Below are 18,518 nucleotides of genomic sequence, written 5' to 3'. Positions count from 1 at the left end.
TTAGGAACAGAGAAAGCTACCTTATACAGATCCAAGCTATTAGTCCACCTACATTATATCAGCGAATGTTCTCATGCCCTTGATGGGTATATCTACAGACATTGTAGGTCCAAAGAGCAAATTTACCACTCTTATCTGAGGTCCTCAACACATATATTTGAGCACAATCACTTTGATGTCTTATTAATAACGTATGTACGTATTTAACACTGCTTTTGGACTAAGCATTGTAATGGAAATTTGATAAGCTGCTCAAAATGGAATGAGATAAGCTTCTCAATACCTTTGCAGGTGCATGTTAGGCAAAAGGTGAAGGACCCCTGAACGCTTAAGTCCAATCAAAGGCGACTATGGGGTGGCAGCAGTCATCTCACTTTTCAGGCTGAGGGAGCCAGTGTTTGTTTGAAGACAGCTTTCCGGATCATGTGGCCAGCATGACTAAACCGCTTCTGGTGTGACAGAACACTGTTTACCTTCCCGCTGCAGTAGTACCTATTTATCTACTTGCGCTGGTAGGTTGGTAGAAGCTGGGACAGAGCAACGGGAGCTCACCCTGTCATGGGGATTCAAACTGCCGACCTTCCGATCAGCAAGCCCAAGAGAATCAGTGGTTTAGACCACAGTGCTACCTGTGTCCCTAGATGTGTGTTAGGGTATATCTGAACCAATTCTTTCTCATGGATTTGCACCTAATCTGAATGTCTTGTGATGAACTTCTGCACGACATCCTGAATTCTGCTCTACTTCCAAGGTGTTAAAGTCCAAACCTGATGGGTAAATGTCTTTCAAGTGTGTGCTATTCAATTTTCTCAAACACAACAAGGGTTAAGAAGACTCTTGAAAATTTTAAGTCAATTGGCAGTGCAAGAAAAACTAAAAATTCTGAAAGGACAAAAGTCACTCTGCACCTCTGAGAAAGTGGCTTGTTTTGCCTTTAGAGCAGCAATTTTAAGGAGAAAAAATTGTAGAGATAAGCTACATTCTTCAAGAGAGCAAACTCTTACCTGACAGATTGCCTGATTTTAATAATTATTTTAACTGTATAAGGTATGTGATTCTGGTTTATGTATTTTGCTTTTTGTAATGTCTTCTGCTACGCAAATAAATAATATTTGTATTAATTCATTCAAGTGTATGCAAATATATAGACCTGTCTCCTCCCAACCTTTATTCCTCCATTGCTCCTCCAATATCTGAACATTCCTGTTGTTTGAGAGTGACATAAAAAAAGCATTTCCACCTATTCATCTGTCCTCCAACAACATTCACCTCATACAGGGTGTTTCTTACTGACATTTTTCATGCCATGACGTGGCTCCAACTAATTCTGTATACCAGTCAGATGGAAGTTCTCCACTAGCACCTGTTTGCACTCCAGAAACATTATTGGTATGAATGGCCCGTTTTAATGCAAAATATGTGGTACTGCTTCTCATTTCTCAAATATTCCATTCAATTTGATCTTCTGGTGCAATATCACATCTTCAGAGCATGCAAGACTTCAATGTTGATAGGAAAATGAGGTCCCTTCTCTTGTTAGCGCATTCATTGCAGTGTGGAATGTGGTTACAGGAGTTCCAGTGACTAGTGTTAGATATTGCATGTGACCTCTGCGCAACTCTGCCAGTTTTCCTTGCCATTTTGTAACTGCATTTTGGGACAAATATTGTATGATTGAGTCTTCTTTTTTAAATGTTGTGTGAATGAACACAGTGATTCTAATCTGTCTTAATTTCTGGATAAAAAAAGTGCAGAGTTTATGAAATTTGCTATCACAAGATGTGCTCAGGGCCACCAGTTTAGATGACTTCTTGGAGGATAAAGTGATTGGCTATCAGTGGCTACTAGTCTTGATGACTACACATTACCTGCAGTTATCAGAGTTATGATGCTCATCTCTGTGATACAGCCTCCTAAAAAATTCTATCACATGCTTATGGTTGACATAATTACTCTGATGAATATCAGTAACGGGATCACGCTACTGTTTGTGATTCACATAGGCATCTGGTTTGTCATTGTGAAAAACAGGATGCTGTACTAAAAATAGGTCTTTGGTCTGATTCAGCAGGGCTGCTCTGACGTTCTTAACACCAGAAGGGTATTTCGTCCTGCACAGCTGTGCCCCACAGCTGGACAGATTGTTTAAATCTCAGCAGCTTTTAGGGATTGCAATCTGATGTTTGGTGAATACTTACTTTTCATTGCCAGTGCCCTCACAGAACGGCAGAACAAAAACTATGGGTGATATCCATATCCTTTGTCCCATCAGTACAAGGTTTTCTGTCCATGCAATGGGATTATCCTCCCTCTTCTTGCACTTTTAGTCTTCAACTTGGTACAAGATAGGCATTTGCACTAGACAAACATTTGGCCTGATCCAACAGGGCTCCCTATTCTCTTGTTCTATTTCCTCAATTCAATTTTATTGCATATTTCCCTTATTAGATTTGTGCGTGAGTTGTCATGATGCAACAGGGCATTTGAATTTGACACTGAAGTACTTAAATGAGTCAAAACACATTAGTTACCAACTTTATCTTAGTGAATAAATAAAGAGCTCTGGTGCTGTAGGTCACCTTTTCCACAAAGCAACCTTTTTAGGATGTTGTACGTGGCAAGTATGAATTCATTTAGCAGGCCATCGCCTCTTGCACAAACCTCTCATTGTCTGGCACATGGAGGGGGGGTTTATTGCATGATATTTTAAATGTGCAAAGTTGTCACATTCAAAATGATAATGTGAGGAACACCACTATTATTCACATTTTACAGATGGGGAGTCAAGTGAAAAATGGAGACTTGCCCAAGGACAGGGTGAAACGTGAACCCAGGCTTGCCAGAGGGATAGACAACAGGGATATCTATAGGCCACAAACATAGGCACATGGGCCATTTACCTGCTCCTTAGACTTCTGTGTAAGAGACTAATTCAATCTCAGTCCCTGTTTTATCCATATTGCAGACAGGGGTGATAGCAGGGCCAACCAGCACAGGAGTAGACAAATTCATCGAGGACAAGGCTACCAATTGCTACTAGCCATGATGGTCATATTCTACTGCCACTGACAGACACCCCATGCCTCTAAATACCTGTTGCTCAGAATTGCAGGTGGGAAGAGTGCTCAGTTCCTGCTTGCAGGCTTCCCACAAGCATCTGGTTGGCTATTGAGAGAACAGGATGTTGGACTAGATGGGCCATTGGCCTGATCCTGCAGGGTCTTCTTCCCATAGTGCATTCGCACAATTTCCTTTTTGTCCTATTGGTGAAACAGGTATCTGAAGCTGTACAAAAACAGTAAAACCTATTTATCAGTGGCAAAAGTAGGAGAATTGTCCATGTCATGAGAAGTGGCCTCTTTTTCAAGCATCTATGAAAAGGCTTTGAACTTCTGGCTCCAGCCAAAGAGTTCCCAAAACACCACAATTTCACAACAAGACAGAAGTTCCATACATATATAATATTATGAATGACTGCAGGAAAATAATTCAAAGTACAATACAGCACACTTGATGGTTAAAAAAACAAATGTACACATTACAGAGAAACATTCCGTATTATATGGCATATTCAGGCCCCGTAATTCTGGGCTTCAATCCACAGTCAAAGCAATGTTCTTGAGGCTGCGATTCGGATATACACATCTTCAGCAGTGAGCCTGCTAGGAATTCACGTTCAGCCCATTTTTCGATGTATGTACACATTGTCAAATTGAGTCAAGATAAAAAGCATATGTCCAGAGCATATGGAAGCCTGGAAACTGGTACTGGAAGAATACAGCACTCTCTCTCTCTCTCTCTCTCTCTCTCTCTCTCTCTCTCTCTCCCTCTCTCCGTGTGTGTGTGTGTGTGTGTGTGTGTGTGTGTCAGTAGAGGGGTGCATGTCAACTGCAGAGCTCACCCAATAGCAGAAAAACTTATAATACTTATTCAGGCCTTAATAATGAAAATTGGGGCAGGGCTAAACTAGATGGGACTTTGAACTTTAAAGATTTAATAGCAGTCATGGATGAGGAGGAGAAAGAAATATAACCAAATAACCAAGACCACAGTACTAGGGGAACGTACCTACAGGTTTTGTCCTACAGGGCAGCTGGCAGTTGCAGAGGGGATTTTATTGGGGGAACTCTATAGGGGGAAAGGTTTGAACCTCCCATATTGCAATCCTGATTTGATTTTTTCACACACACACACACACATACTCAGAGTGGCATGTGAAAACCTTTAAAAACCAGTGGCTGAGGCTGATGGGGGATGTAGTTTGAAACATGTGTAGGGTTGGAGAGTCTGCTCTGGACAAACCCAACTGATCAACAGCCTTTTTAGGATGGAGTGCAAACAGCCATTCCCCAAACTTATTTCAATTAATCAATTATATTCTAAAATCTCCCCTGATTCATTTGTGAAAACAATTAATGTGTGTTGATAAATCACTGACTCCATTAATGTCAATAGACAATGCTTGTGTGAATGGACACTGAATTGTTCTCATAGGATGTCAAAGACATAAGGATGTGTTTAATATGCACTGCAGATTAGGAAGGACTATGCAGCTTTCCTTTCCATTAAAAGTCCATGCTCTTGAAGTCTATTGAACATCGGTATCGACCATCAATGAATTTGGAGCATATGAAGTTTGGCAAACATGGACAGGTATGATGTTGCCGTTTTCCAAAGAAAGGGACCTTTCAGAGAAAACAAAAAATGAAGAATGTTAATAATATGCTATCAGTGAAACCCAAGGTAAATGCTTTAGAACAGAGCTGGGCAGACTTGTGGAATCTACTTTGTGTTTTTGGAGAACTCCCAGGTCCACAGCCAGATCTGGTTCAAGGGGTGGAAGCAATTAACTATTGCATCCCAAAAGCTGTTCACTGGACTAAACTGCAAATATGAGTACAAATAGACATCTACAAATACTACAAGTTGGACTCTAATACTAGCCAGCAGACATGTACAAAGATCAGACAGAAAGCATCCACATCAGATGTATCATGTCCCTCTCCTTCTGTCCCTATTCTGTCTCCACTCTGTCCTTGCCTCCATGCCTGAAGACAAGCAGACAGACAAGCCAACCACTGCTCAGAGACATTCCACACCCCTTCAGGCATGGCAGCACCCTGTCCAAATGTGCTCCCCTCCATCTGACCAACTCTGTTTTAAAAAAAAAAAGTGCACCAGCTGTCATTAAGAACATTAAAATCAAAGGATGTTGGTTTGTGGGCCATGGCCACTTGCAAATACCTTATGACTGATGGGGTGGCATTCATCTCCCTCTTGTCCTAATGGCGTGCACATCCGGAGCCCCCGGAGCCACAAGCTGATGGCGCAGCATGTCCCAACTCCACACTGGAGGTCCCTTTCACAGGCCTAGAAGAAAGATGCACCACAGTAGTATGAATTAGCAACATGGAGGAAACTACTATTCCTGGCAGCAAACTGACTTGTCTGAAGGTGCAATTGTATCTAGGAAATTTAAAGGTGTGGTGCCCATCTCTGGTGAAGAGCTTTTTAGGATAGAAAGAAAACCATTATGTCTCGGAGACATTGCAGAGTAGGAAGAGTGGCCATGTTGGTGGTGATTATAGGGGCACAGGTTTGTGTAAGCAGTAGTAACATTTAGACAAGGTTGGCACCAAGGGTAAGGGACTTTCTGATAAAGTGCCTCCCAGTGTGCCTTCTCCAGTAGCTCCTCTCCTGAAGGCAACAGCATTGCAGCAATCTGTGGTGGGTGCCTGTGAGCTGCCCATTGTTTCTATTTTCCCCAGCATGTAGCATCTCCCTGTGGCATTGTGGGAACATCCAGAAAGTGGCTAGGATTGTTGCTGTCATATTAACATGGAGGAGCTGAAGGATGCTCACAAATTTATCTGGGCAGCTGATTTTCAGAAGGACAGTCCACAGGGCATTGTGATTTACAGTGTCAAAGGCCTTAGTCAGGCCAATAAATGCCATATACAGGGGTTGGTTTTGCTCTCTGCATTTTTCTTGAAGTAATTGAGTGGTGAAAATCATATCCATTGTCCCCCTAGAAGCTCTAAAACCATTTTGGGATTCAGGAAGAGTAGCCTTAGATAGTGTTATGAGACGGTTTGCTAAGAATTTTGCCAACCGCAGCTAGTAAAGAGATGCCTCGATGGTTTCTGCAATCCGTTCTATCACCTTTTTGAAAGAGATTGATAATTTTGGCATCCCTAAAGTCTGCTGGGATCTCTCTCCCCAGATTTTTTCAATGAGCTTGTGAAGTTGTTGTGTAAGTTCAATTCCTCACACTTTGAAGACTTTGGCAGGTATCCCATCAGGTACACAACTCTCCCAGATTTGGAGATACTGCAAGCTCATCTCTAATTTGCCTTTGGTGCAGCTCTTACTAAATCTGTTTATTTCCACTCTGCAATCCCACCTGACTACTCCTCATTTGTTTTTCTTTTTCTTTTGGAGCTTGAAAATCTGATGAATTGGTTACACTGGACTGTATTTGGTATCCCATTGGCACAATGGTTTCCGCTTGTGTAATGGGAACTCCCTTCCCGCCCCCCGCCCCCCAGTGTCTGCCCTACACTTCCCCAGAAGGTTGGGGAAACGTCTAGAAAAGCTCTAGGGGGCATGTGGGGAAGGAGTGAAGGAGAGACTCAGTACTACATTGGATTCCACCCTCTGAAAGGTGGGGTGGACATAATGGATCTTGCCATTGAGCACTCCATTGGATAATATGTCATAAGATCCCTTCTAGCTATAACCTTGCATATATTTTTTTAAAAATGGTTATTGGTTTATACATGTAGCCCTAAAGTGGGTTGATCTTTTTAAAACATCTACTTCCACTGTCATTCAAAAACCATCTGACTCACTCACACAGCTGTGACAATTTAAATAGATAAAAGTCAGGACAAATACGTAATAATGCAATTTGCTGCATCTGTTAAAATTCAAATAGTTTAAATTAAGTAAAGATGAGGAAAATAAGTATCAGTCTTATTCAAGGAAATGCCACACAAATAAAAATCAAGTTCTGCCAAGCTTATTCATGAGACATCACATTGAAGCCATCAGAATTATTTAAGGAACAGGAAGTAACCCATCAATAATGAAACTACCACAACCCAGTTATTAGAATATGATGTTTGACAGTTTCATCCTTGTTTGAGATGGGGGGGCTGGGGAAGATGACTGTGATGGAGTGTTGACGAAACAGTTGTACTTGACACTTGACTTTGAATTAATCTGAATTCTGCTTGTTTTAGACCTATATAGAATAGTATTTATGAAGTTATTTAAAAGCATTTATATCACAAAAAATTCCATGCCACATCTAAGTAAGTGCTCCGTATCTTTGGAAGCAACTTTATTTTTCACAGAAGAATACTGTTTTTTTCTCAAAAGAATAGGCTACTACAAACCGCGTAATATTTTTGTCCATTGAAGAAGTGGAAGTCCTTGCATCAGCTGATGGGACTCCTTAGGCAAATCCCACTGATAGTTACACATTTTTGCAAAGCAATTTGCCATAATATGGCGCTTTTACACGCCCTTTTCACTTATATATGCATTGAAATGCTTGAGTGGTTACCCTGCCTAGTTTCCATGCTGTGCTTTTACATCAATTTTAGCACAAGCTGCCTTGAGCCTTAGAAAGCCACCTTATTAATGCTTTGTTGCTGTTTTATCAGCTGGCTTTTCTGCCACCTCTATGCCATCTTTTTATATATATAACAGCGGCTTTCTAAACACTTCAGCACCCTTCAGATCTAAAGAGATTTCCCAGCAGCTTCATAGGAAGCTGCCTTATATTGCACCAGACCATTGCTCTATCTAGCTTAGTATTCTCAACACTGGCTGGCATCTGCTCTCTGGGATTGCAGGCAGAGATTTCTCCCAAGCCGTACCTGGAGATGCTGTGGATTGAACCTGCAATCCTCTGCATGCAAAGCAGACAATCTACCATTGACCCACAGCCCTTCTCCAACCACAAACAGAATTTCACCTTAGAGCTGATGTAGAAATCAGCTGCTGTGTGGAAATAGCTGCTCACGCAAGTGCTCTTCTCACATGAGTAGTGTACCATGCAATACTGAGACTTATGAAACATCTCTGGGGCTACCTTTGCCATTTTTCTAAACACAGAATAAACTGCTGCAATCTTCTATAAAGGCCTTAATTAACACATGGAGGTATTAATTAGGTGTTAAAATATACTTTAAATATAAATTTTGCACCAGCTCTGGTAATAATAGGCATTTTAAAGCTACTTTAAGTTGTGAAACAGCAGCATTGGGGGGGGGGGAGTTTTCTTATCATTTTGTGTAGGAAATTCTTTATTGGAAATAAACAAATTTGACAGAATCAGTAATACCGAGCAGCAAAAACTATGTATCCAATGTTAGTTCTACTTCAAGTAGACCTACTGAAAGTAATGGACATAACTTAGGTCCATTAATTTTGATAGGATTGCTCTGAATTGATTTAGTGTGATTCTACTCACTATCAAGGAAGAAAAGCATTTCAATAATTAAGGTTGTGTTTATAGTGAACATTTAGAGAACTATTCTGCATCGCAGACAAAAAAAGCAATTCTTACTATTCAGTGTTGCTAGTCAAATTCAGCATTGTTGTTTTTAAAAATTAAGATGGAAAAATAATTTGACATTCATTTAGCTTGCACACTAAACTCTTGAACCATTACATAAATGGGTTAGGGTCACATTTTAATTCCCCACCCTCCTCTGTGATCACAAATATTTTTCAACCCCCCCAAAAAAAACTTCAATATTTGCACCCAGTTCCATGATTCCAGGACCTGGAGCTTTGTGAAGCTGAAAATACAGCAAGCCTTAAATAATTAAAATATATTGTGTAACTCTTGTCCATTTCTTTTGATGTTTGATTTCTTTTGTTGTCATTTTGCAGGGTGAGATTTGTTTTCTCCCCCCTTTTCAATCCTGAAGTTGCATTAAATGAATGTATGTCCTTAATAAAGGGTAAGGTAACAATTTTACTGTCATATTAAAAAATGAAAGCCATCCCTTCATTTCTTCCACCCTGGCTCTAAACATATTAACATGTAAATCACAGTTCACTTCTTTCAGTCAGGCTTGCCCCATCAACTTTACCAATGCAGTGGTTAGACCTAAGTAGTGGAGCCCAAATCTGAATTAAGCATCGCCATTTATATCAGCTGACAATAGAAGGTAACACAGCTTTCTAATTGCTACTGTAAGTATTGCCGTGACCTTAAATGATAGCAATTCTAGTTTTTAAAATGCGGATTTGGGGCTTCTGCCAAGAAGACCTTTTCTCTGGAGAACAGGCTTCTAGTTTGCTTCTGCCCCACACTTGCCAAAATCATGCTCCCATCTTCCTAGCAAATGGGGCACAAGTTCCCATACATCCCAGCCAGACCTTCTGCCACAATTAGAAGTAGACGAGCGAAGTAGAAAGAAAAGAACAACTTACCCCTGTGATTACTGCACATTCATACAAGGTTATCAACAGAAAGATGCACATGATTTGGATAGTTATTTTCATGGTGCTTGAAAGAATAAGGAGATCCTTGTCTTTTGCCTCCTCTTCACAGCCTCTCTTTCATGTCACGGCTGCACTGTGGTGTTGCGAGTCCCTCTTCTCCCTCCTGCCTTGTTAGGTTCTCAACGAGAGCTGATCACACCCCTCTCTCCTGCCTCTCTATTTAACATCTTCTCAGCCCCTTTCAATCTCTTTTACTGATGTGAGACTTGCTATGATGATCCCCGATACCACAGACAAGGCTCGTATCCATAACATAGCAAAACAGGAGGAGGACGATGATGACAGCAGTCTGGGGGCTTTGAAAGATTTATTGCATGTGGAATTTAATCGCACGTCATTTTTAAGATTGCTTTATTTTTAATGTAATGTTGGTGGATTTACAAGACGTTGAAGTCCTGTGGCTTTCATTATCCCTTTCTATGAATTTACCAATTTATTATCACTTATTATCGTTACCATTATATCTCAAAGGGTCCTCCAAGAAGTTTAAGGTGGCAAACATTTGCCATCACAACAAGCCTGTGAGGTAGGTTAGGCTGAGAGACAGTGACTGGCCCAAGGTCACCCACTGAACTGACTGAGTAGGGATTTGAACACTGGTTTCCCAGTTCCTACTCTGACACCCTATCCATTACATTACAGTGGATCACCAGTGTTATGTCTGTATGTGCACCTTTAGGCCTTTGGAAAGGAGTGGGTAGAATATAAACTAGAAGTACATGGTCTCCTCAGAGGCAACAGTGGTTAGATCACACTAATTGATGCAGAGTAGCTGAGTTGGCATAAGCAGTGGGTTACACCACCATAGCTAAAGCTTGAGAACTCTGTACCTGGAAAGAGAATCTCAGCCTTCTAGTCCTATCCAACCAGTTGTTGTTGTTGTTTAGTCGTTTAGTAATGTCCGACTCTTCGTGACCCCATGGACTAGAGCACGCCAGGCACTCCTGTCTTCCACTGCCTTCCGCAGTTTGATCAGATTCATGTTTGTAGCTTCGAGAACCAACCAGTAAAAGACAAATTTTCTACTGCAGGCATAGGCAAACTTGGCCCTCCAGATGTTTTGAGACCACAATTCCCATCATCCCTGACCACTGGTCCTGTTAGCTAGGGATGATGGGAGTTGTAGTCCCAAAATATCTGGAGGGCCGAGTTTGCCTATGCCTCCTCTACTGAGACCAGCACATGGTTAGAAGCACAGAAATCTACCTTATACCAGGTTCTAGCCCATAGATGTCTACTCCAGAAATGGCTTCCTTGGATCTCAAACGGAGGGATTTTACATCACTGTCTACCCAATTCATTTAACTGGAGATGTCCAGAGCTATATCTGAGGCCTTCTGCATACAGAGGTACAACAAAGCAGGGCTAGGCTAAGACATTTTGCTGCCTAATGTGAAGGGCAAGATGATGGCACTCTTCCCCCATTTCTGCTGCATTGGCAGTTGAACTTCAACATTAGTTATGAACAGCCAATGAAGACAAAATGGGGCACATGAGTTCTGAGCACATGTTAATTTATACATAGAGATTCAAATTCAGAAACAAACACTAGAATCTAACTGAAAATGCACTGCATCTCACCATAGTGGGAAAGACTGGGACCAGGGGGCTTTTGATGTCTGTTTGCTGTCCAGGTGCTGACGTCTGATGGGCAACTTCAAGGCCCCTGAAGCTCTCCCATCTGATGCCTCTTTCTCATGCAGTTGGACAGAGCCCTTCAAAGAGAGAGATGTTGTTTCTAAAGTAGGGACACATGGCCACTCTGGCCCGTGTTTTGATCCCTTGGAGTTCTGTTAGAGTTCTGGGACTTAGAGAGCAGGATAGGTTCCACTAACCCACCTCTTTCAATCTCCATTCTAAAAGGGTGCTTTGATTGAGCAGGATCACCACTGCACCCATCACCCCTCCTTTTGCTGGGGAAACAAATGTTTCCAAGACATCCTCCTGAAATACTATTCTCAGAGAAGTGAGGGAAACAATGGTCTCCCTACAGGACTTCTTCCTTGCAAAATATTCATGAATTCAGGATTTTTCAGAGTGCTACTAATTTGGATGGCCTGGTTACAGTATCTGGTGTGGCCAGCAAATCTCAAGGGAGAACATGAACTGCGTAGTTCAAGCGTACATGCAATTTCTGTGCTTTACTGTCATTGTTGCAACAAACAATGCAAACTTAGTGCCCCACTACCAACAAGTAGCAGAGAGGGTCCCTTCCTTCTTAACTTACCTAGGCAGTTTGCAGGCTGCTTCCCTCATATAGAAGTGCAGCTAGGAAAGAAGAATGGATGAGAAAACGGTGAACACTTCTCACCCACCCCAAGTAGCTGATGGCAAAGGCAGAAATTAGCAGAGAAAGGGCAATCCCCTGCACCCAGTTAAACTCTGGGTCATTAAATGTGTCTGCATTCACCATGAACAGCTCTTTGTAAAAATGCACACAATGTTTTGGGGGGTGGTTGTTGCTAATTATCAGAATTGCAGCTGCAGTCCAAACTACAATTGCTCATCTGAAACTGCTATTTCCATTGGGAGGAAAGCCCATATTGGGAGGAAATACCCTTTTGGCACCAATGCAAACAGCCATTTTAAAGTTGTATTTTGCCTTTCTATCTGCTGTGATTCTGATAGTTTTCAGGGAGCCTTCCCCAGGTGCAGTGTATATATATATATATAGTAATCATGAAATACAATGATGCATCTTTGTATTAAATGCATTTGATGTTACATCTAATTTGGCCCTAATTGTGAGAAGCACTTTATATGCCTGAGGTGGGGGTCACTGCTGTCTGAGATAAGAAGGGGAGTTCATGCTCACCTGAGCAACTTTCTTAAAGTGCCTTTCATGGTATTTGTGGATAGTCACTAAGCTAACAGTAGAAGTTGCCTCCCATTTAATACTGGAGAGCCATAAGCAGAAGTCACAACTCAATGCTGTAAGGGCCCCTCCAGAATGGAGATTTGTTTTGCCGCTGTTTTCTGCAGCATATCATGTCATCTGGAGGGGCACCCCTGCACTGTGGTGCAACCAAAGTGGGACAAGAAAATCCTGGCACATTTTTAGTTAAAAAAAAGCTGCAGAATTTTAGCAGGACCTTATGGGACATGCAGTGATTGGCAATGAAGCAGTATGTTCACCCCAAAACCTTTGCAGGCAGTATTGAAAGCAGAATGCTGTATAACAGCCCTGACACCATCATGTGCATAAATCATCATGACTGCACAGTAAAGAGGATGTCTCAAGGGACCCCAAAGCATTGATCAGCAGCAAGCAAAACAACAGCATCTTCTTGTGGCAAATGAACATGGCACACATGCCAAGACCAGGATAAATGTGAAAAAAGAGCAACTTGTCCACAGGGTTCCAAGGTCCAATTGCAGAATAACATGCAAAGTACAGTATGGCTTGATTATGTGCAAGAGCATTGCAAGCGCAAATTAGTTAACTGTGGAGAGAAATGTTTCCATTTTATTATAAGTCATTTGTCAGTACCCACCTATCTGCTTAAGTCAGAATAGGTAATAAATAAACCACTGATGTATTTATATTGCAGCATCTTGATGAGTCAGGAATTATAATTAGAATTAGAATTATAAGCCAGGAGCCCCTAGACTCCTCCTATTAATCTTCCTGGCATTTGCCTTAGGATGACATTTATTTTCAACTAACCTTACTTGCTTTTTGGCAGCACTGAAATCCTCCCGTGTGATCCTGGATCTGCAGAGGCTGCTGCTGCTACAGTTGTTCTCATTCTTCTCATTCCCACCTTCACCATAATCATTGACAACAATCCTGTCCTTCTATTGCATTAGGCTCTATCTTTTTCATAGCCAATGCCCACCACTTACACCCACCTACACCAAGAGATGTGCTTAATTTGTTTTCAGCACATATGATTGTCTTTCTCCTTTTTTCCTTCCTCCTCTTCTATTTTTCTCCTGTCTTTCCCTCCATCAACTTTCTCCTCCATCCCAGCTCTGTCCTCTGAAAGAGGAGACTTGGCCCGCCACAGGCTACTTTAGCTTTAAAATGTGAAGGAAAGAATCACAGAACATAAGGCGATAGTTTGAACCCTAGTGAGTCAATAAGAACATAAGAAAAGTGGTGTATTCTGGTTGGATGCCAGATGCCACAAGGCAAGCTGAGTCGGGAGTTGCAGGACAATGGATAGCTCCAATACAGCTATCCATGGTCCTGAAGCCTGCTCTGACATAGCCTCTTTCTGAACCCCTGCCCCAGACTACTTCTTCCAGGCTCTGCCTCCTTGTATTGAACTCAGATCCTTAAAGGGAAAATCGTCTGTAAATTATGGGGGTAAAAATTGCTCCATTCAATCCAATTTCTTTGATTGGGTTGGGAGTTGCATATTAATATACACTAAGAAAATGTTCAAGTATGCAAGACTCCTCAGAAGATCACCAGACACTGTGTAATATGGTGTATTACTCAGTTTGTGATTGATAAGGCAAGTTCCAAGTCTTACTCCAACATAATTAGGAAATAGTAATATGTCAGGGAAATCCTTGTTTAATATGCGTACTAGACCAACCAGATATATGGGTACAAAGCAATGCATGAAGGAGTCTGATGCACTCAGCATAATTCTTTAAAGATAACTCAGTTGAAACTGATGTGTTTAATACCAATATTCATAATGTATTGAACACCTAAAAGATATAAGCCTAAGAAAAATAGGTCTTGCCTAGATGGGGTTGTAATCTAACATATTGTGTAATATGGTGTATTTACAAAAGACAAAATAAATTAAGCTAGAGGAAGAAAAGAAATATGCCGAAATTTAAATTATAACAATTTAACCTTAGATTAGGTGGGAGTCAAACTAGACATTTGTAATTTTATTTAGCCTTATTTGTTTATCTTATTTGTAAATCTCTATGAAGATTTTTTTTTTTAACAATCAAGTCATAAAATCATAGAAACATAGAATTGTAGAATTAGATGGGACCCCAAGGGTCATCTAGTCCAACCCCCTGCAATGCAGGAATCTCAGCTAAAGCATCCATGACAGATGGCCACCCAACCTCTGCATTAAAAGCACAACTTCCTAAGGGAGACTGTTCCACTGTTGAACAGCTCTTACTGTCAGAAAGATTTCCCTGATGTTTAGCAGGAACATCTTACACCCTGCTTTTACTTACCTTGAAGTATGCCCCATTGAACTCAATGGGGCTTAATTCCAAGTAGTTCTGCATGGGCTTGTGTTGTAAAATGGTATCATAGTAATGCAACATGAAGCAAAGTAAAAGAACGAACCAAAACAGAAAGGAAATTCAAAAGAAAGGAAAGAATGAACTCCTTTGTTTGTTAACAATTGAAATGGAAAGACCAGGGATATGGATGGAATCTGAAAACAAAACTATCAAAACTGTTCAGCTTGAAGAAGGGGAAATGTCAGAATGGAGCTTATAGTCAAGCCTTTTCATGTTTATTGCAGTTAGAAATCTACTGGAAATTTAGCAACAGATTTGACACCAATGGAATATATGCTAGATAGTTGAACTATATAGCTGGAAGCACATTTCCTGTTCCTAATTTAGATGATCACATGCCATGTTTAATTACCCAGTTCTCTAAAAGTGCATCAGCAACTTTCTCTGCTGGGAACCAGTAATTATTTAGAAGATGGGACTTTTTAGATTGCCCTGGTGCTTCAATACCATCCCAGGGTGCATGGCTGTGAGTTAATTACCGTGAACCACCGAAGAAACCAAGCAAATAAGAGCTTATCCCAGCAAGTGAGCAGAAATCAAATGTGGCAATGCAAAGGTACATCCTGTGAGGCAAAGCTGACCTGTTGCCTGTGTTGTGTCCTGTGGTTAGGGTTTCTCATCCCATTGGCAACCACACTTCCTTCATTTAATTTATGAACTGGGATCAATGGATTGTAAAGGCATGTGACTCCACCCTTGGAGGTTGTGTTCTAGTCATTCACAAATGAGATAATTCACATACATGCATGAATGTGTGTGTGTGTGTGTGTGTGTGCGCGTGCGCACCATTCATCCAGTCTCTGATGTCCATTTATTATTATTATTATTATTATTATTATTATTATTATACCCCGCCCATCTGGCTGGGTTTCCCCAGCCACTCTGATATATTACAGCATATATCAAAACATAATAAAGCATCAAACATTAAAAACTTCCCAATACAGGGCTGACTTCAGATGTCTTCTAAAAGTTATGTAATTCTTATTTCCTTGACATCTGAAGGGAGAGTGTTCCACAGGGAGGATGCCACTATTCTATTAAAGAAACAGACACAGCCCCCCCCCCCCCGCCGAGAGTACTCAAGGGTACGGAGTACCAGCACTTTTTTTCCCCCTAGAAGAAAAGCACTGGAAAAGCACCCTAAATGGCCTCAGCCCAGTATACCTGAAGGAGCGTCTCCACCCCCATTGTTCTGCTCGGACACTGAGGTCCAGCACCGAGGGCTTTCTGGCGGTTCCCTCACTGCGAGAAGCCAAGCTACAGGGAACCAGGCAGAGGGCCTTCTTAGTACTGGCACCTACCCTGTGGAATTCCCTCCCACCAGATGTCAAAGAGAAAAACAACTACCAGACTTTTAGAAGACATCTGAAGGCAACCCTATTTAGGGAAGCTTTTAATGTTTAATAGACTATTGTATTTTAATATTTTGCTGGAAGCCGCCCAGAGTGGCTGGGGAAACCCAGCCAGAAGGGTGGGGTATAAATTATTATTATTATTATTATTATTATTATTATTATTATAAGGTGAGGAACATCAGGCCTGGGCGTAGTCCATCTGGCCCTCAGAAATTTCCTCAGGCCACATCCCTCACTGGTCCTACTCCCTCCCCACCCACCCACCCACCCGTGCTTTTGCCCAGCTAGAGTGTGAACTTGAACTGTGATTACACCTCTTGCTTGTCTGGATGGAGGATAAAGGAGGGGTGTGAGAATGCACATATAACCTAGCTTCTTGTACAAAGGTAAAATTGCCATTCATTGCTCTGCCCACTTCTTGCCTCTGGCCCTGCCCACCACTAGTATGCGGCCCTCAGAATGCTGCCCAGAAATAAATGTGGCTTTCAGGGCAAAAAAAGGTTCCCCACCCTTAAGAGTCCTTAAGAGGAAGAGAACAAAAAAGAGCCCTGCATGCTCAGAGAAAGCACCATGTAGTCTTGTTTCTAATAGTGGCCAACCAATTGCTTCTGGAACGTCCACAAGTATGACATGAAGGCACTGATCTGCCTGGGTGTTGTGTGTGTGGTGGAATGAGATCACTTGCCTCAGAAGAAGCATTTGCTCTACTGAGAAAACTTGCCTGCAGCAGTGGCATCATCCACACCACACCTGACTCTGGGGTGGGGGACCAAAAGGGTGCCCAAAGGACACTTTGCCCAGTGCCTCTTCAACCAGGCACCTGCCCTGGCAAGGCAGAACAAGGAGCATTTTTCAAACAGAGAGTTTCTCAAAAGCTTTGCTTAGTTTCCCTGATCAATAACATTTTAATTTTCTCATCTGACAAGGCTGGATCTATTGACACACAAGATGGGAATTTACTGTAACTGGCAGTCTATTTGTATCTATCTTTGACTCTGCACATTTACTTTCTGAGAAGAAGAACCTTACTGGCTTGCAGTGATTTTTTTTCAGTGTGCCTTCTGAAAAACAACAACGCTGCTTGAGTCTGAGAGAAGCTTAAAAAATTATTTGCTTTGCGGAGCTTGAATCTACAGCAAAAGGAAATGAGAAGAGATAAAACCTAACTGTATTCTCAGCTGTGAGGGGTGGAAAGACTGGGCACAATCCTCTAGGAAGTTCTCCTTCACAGGTTCTGTTGAAATGAGGGAGAGGGAGGTGCAGTGAAGAAAGGGCCTTTTCTGTAGTGGCACCCCAACTACGGAATGCCCTCCCCAGTGAGGATGTGATAACTGTCTTCAAATATCTGAAGGGCTGTCAGGTAGAAGATGAAGGGAATTTGTTCTTGGTTGCCCCAGAGGGCAGCATGAGAACCAATGGGTGGAAGATGCAGAGAAGCAGATCTTGGCTAAATGAGAGGAAAACCTTCCTAAATAGGATGTGTTTGACACTGGACCAAACTGCTTTGGAAGATGGTGGTGGCATCTATGCTGGTGCTATTTAAGCAGAAGTTACATAGCATTCTTCAAGAGATGCTGTTGTTGTATCCTACAGTTTAGATCCTGCATTGAGCAGGAGGATCTAAAAGATGATCACCATGGACCCTTCCAAATCTAAAATTCTATCCATCCATCCATCCACTTTGGCAGACACACATTTTAACAGGCTCACAAAACATGCCCAAGGCCACCCAGACAATTTGGGGCTAAGAAGGTATTCTGCATGTTTACTCAGAAGTAAACTGGGACTTACTCATTGTTAAGCATAAATAGGATTGCAACCTGAACCTTCCTGACCAGCATCCAATTCCTTATATCAAATAGATGCATCATTCCTTGGCAAGTTCTGCTACAGCAATATCTTCCTCACAGTGATAGACACAATTGTAAAGAAAAGTCTTATTTTAGTGAAGCATCAATGTATTTCAAAGCACTTTGCTTCTGACTTAATAAAGTGAATTACAGGAAGCAGCCTTAACTGCTCAGGCTCTATCTAACAGCAACAGTAAGTCATCTACATTGGATAAGCCAATGAAAATGTATTTCCCACCACAAAAAGAAGATGGGACCAAAAGGCCAATTTAAACAGCTTGTGTAAGCAAATGTGTTTTCATAAAAGCTATATTAGCTTATCTCCTGACTAGATGTAATAGGAACAGAGCCATTTTCTTCAACTGCAGGCCTAGAATGTATGCCTCACGTCAGGAAATGGACCACCAAGGCCAAGAGGGTGCCACAATGGTTAATGAAGAGTCAAGGAAGCTGTTAGAGATAAGAAGGCTTCAGAAAATGGAAGTCTTGTCAATATGAGAACAGGAGCACAAACATTTGCCAAATAAACACAGGCAGACAATGAAGGATGCCACCA

General features: G+C 41.6%; 1 protein-coding gene across 1 annotated transcript; it reads right to left on the bottom strand.

Moving 5' to 3' along the window:
* Positions 1–4,189: 4,189 nt before the first annotated feature.
* On the bottom strand, positions 4,190–9,754 carry PROK1 (prokineticin 1). The gene is made up of 3 exons (XM_081010203.1): positions 9,454–9,754; positions 5,245–5,370; positions 4,190–4,685 (listed from the first exon to the last, which is right to left on the bottom strand). Exons 1-3 carry the CDS (start codon positions 9,523–9,525, stop codon positions 4,566–4,568), a joined length of 318 nt encoding a protein of 105 aa, XP_080866329.1. The 5' UTR covers positions 9,526–9,754; the 3' UTR covers positions 4,190–4,565.
* Positions 9,755–18,518: the final 8,764 nt, after the last annotated feature.

The sequence above is a fragment of the Podarcis pityusensis genome, assembly GCF_964106645.2.
Source record: "Podarcis pityusensis genome assembly, chromosome: 6".
In the NCBI taxonomy this organism is placed as follows: Eukaryota; Metazoa; Chordata; class Lepidosauria; order Squamata; family Lacertidae; genus Podarcis; species Podarcis pityusensis.
This window is presented reverse-complemented; position numbering and strand designations above follow the sequence as displayed.

Bases quoted from the DNA above. Each gene is read 5' to 3' on its own strand.
- PROK1 (XM_081010203.1), bottom strand. From the start codon at position 9,525: ATGAAAATAACTATCCAAATCATGTGCATCTTTCTGTTGATAACCTTG. The intron at 5,371-9,453 runs GTAAGTTGTTCT...TCTTTCTTCTAG, and splicing joins AATGTGCAGTAATCACAGGG to GCCTGTGAAAGGGACCTCCA. The intron at 4,686-5,244 runs GTATTTGCAAGT...TTTCTCTGAAAG, and splicing joins GCCACCCCATCAGTCATAAG to GTCCCTTTCTTTGGAAAACG.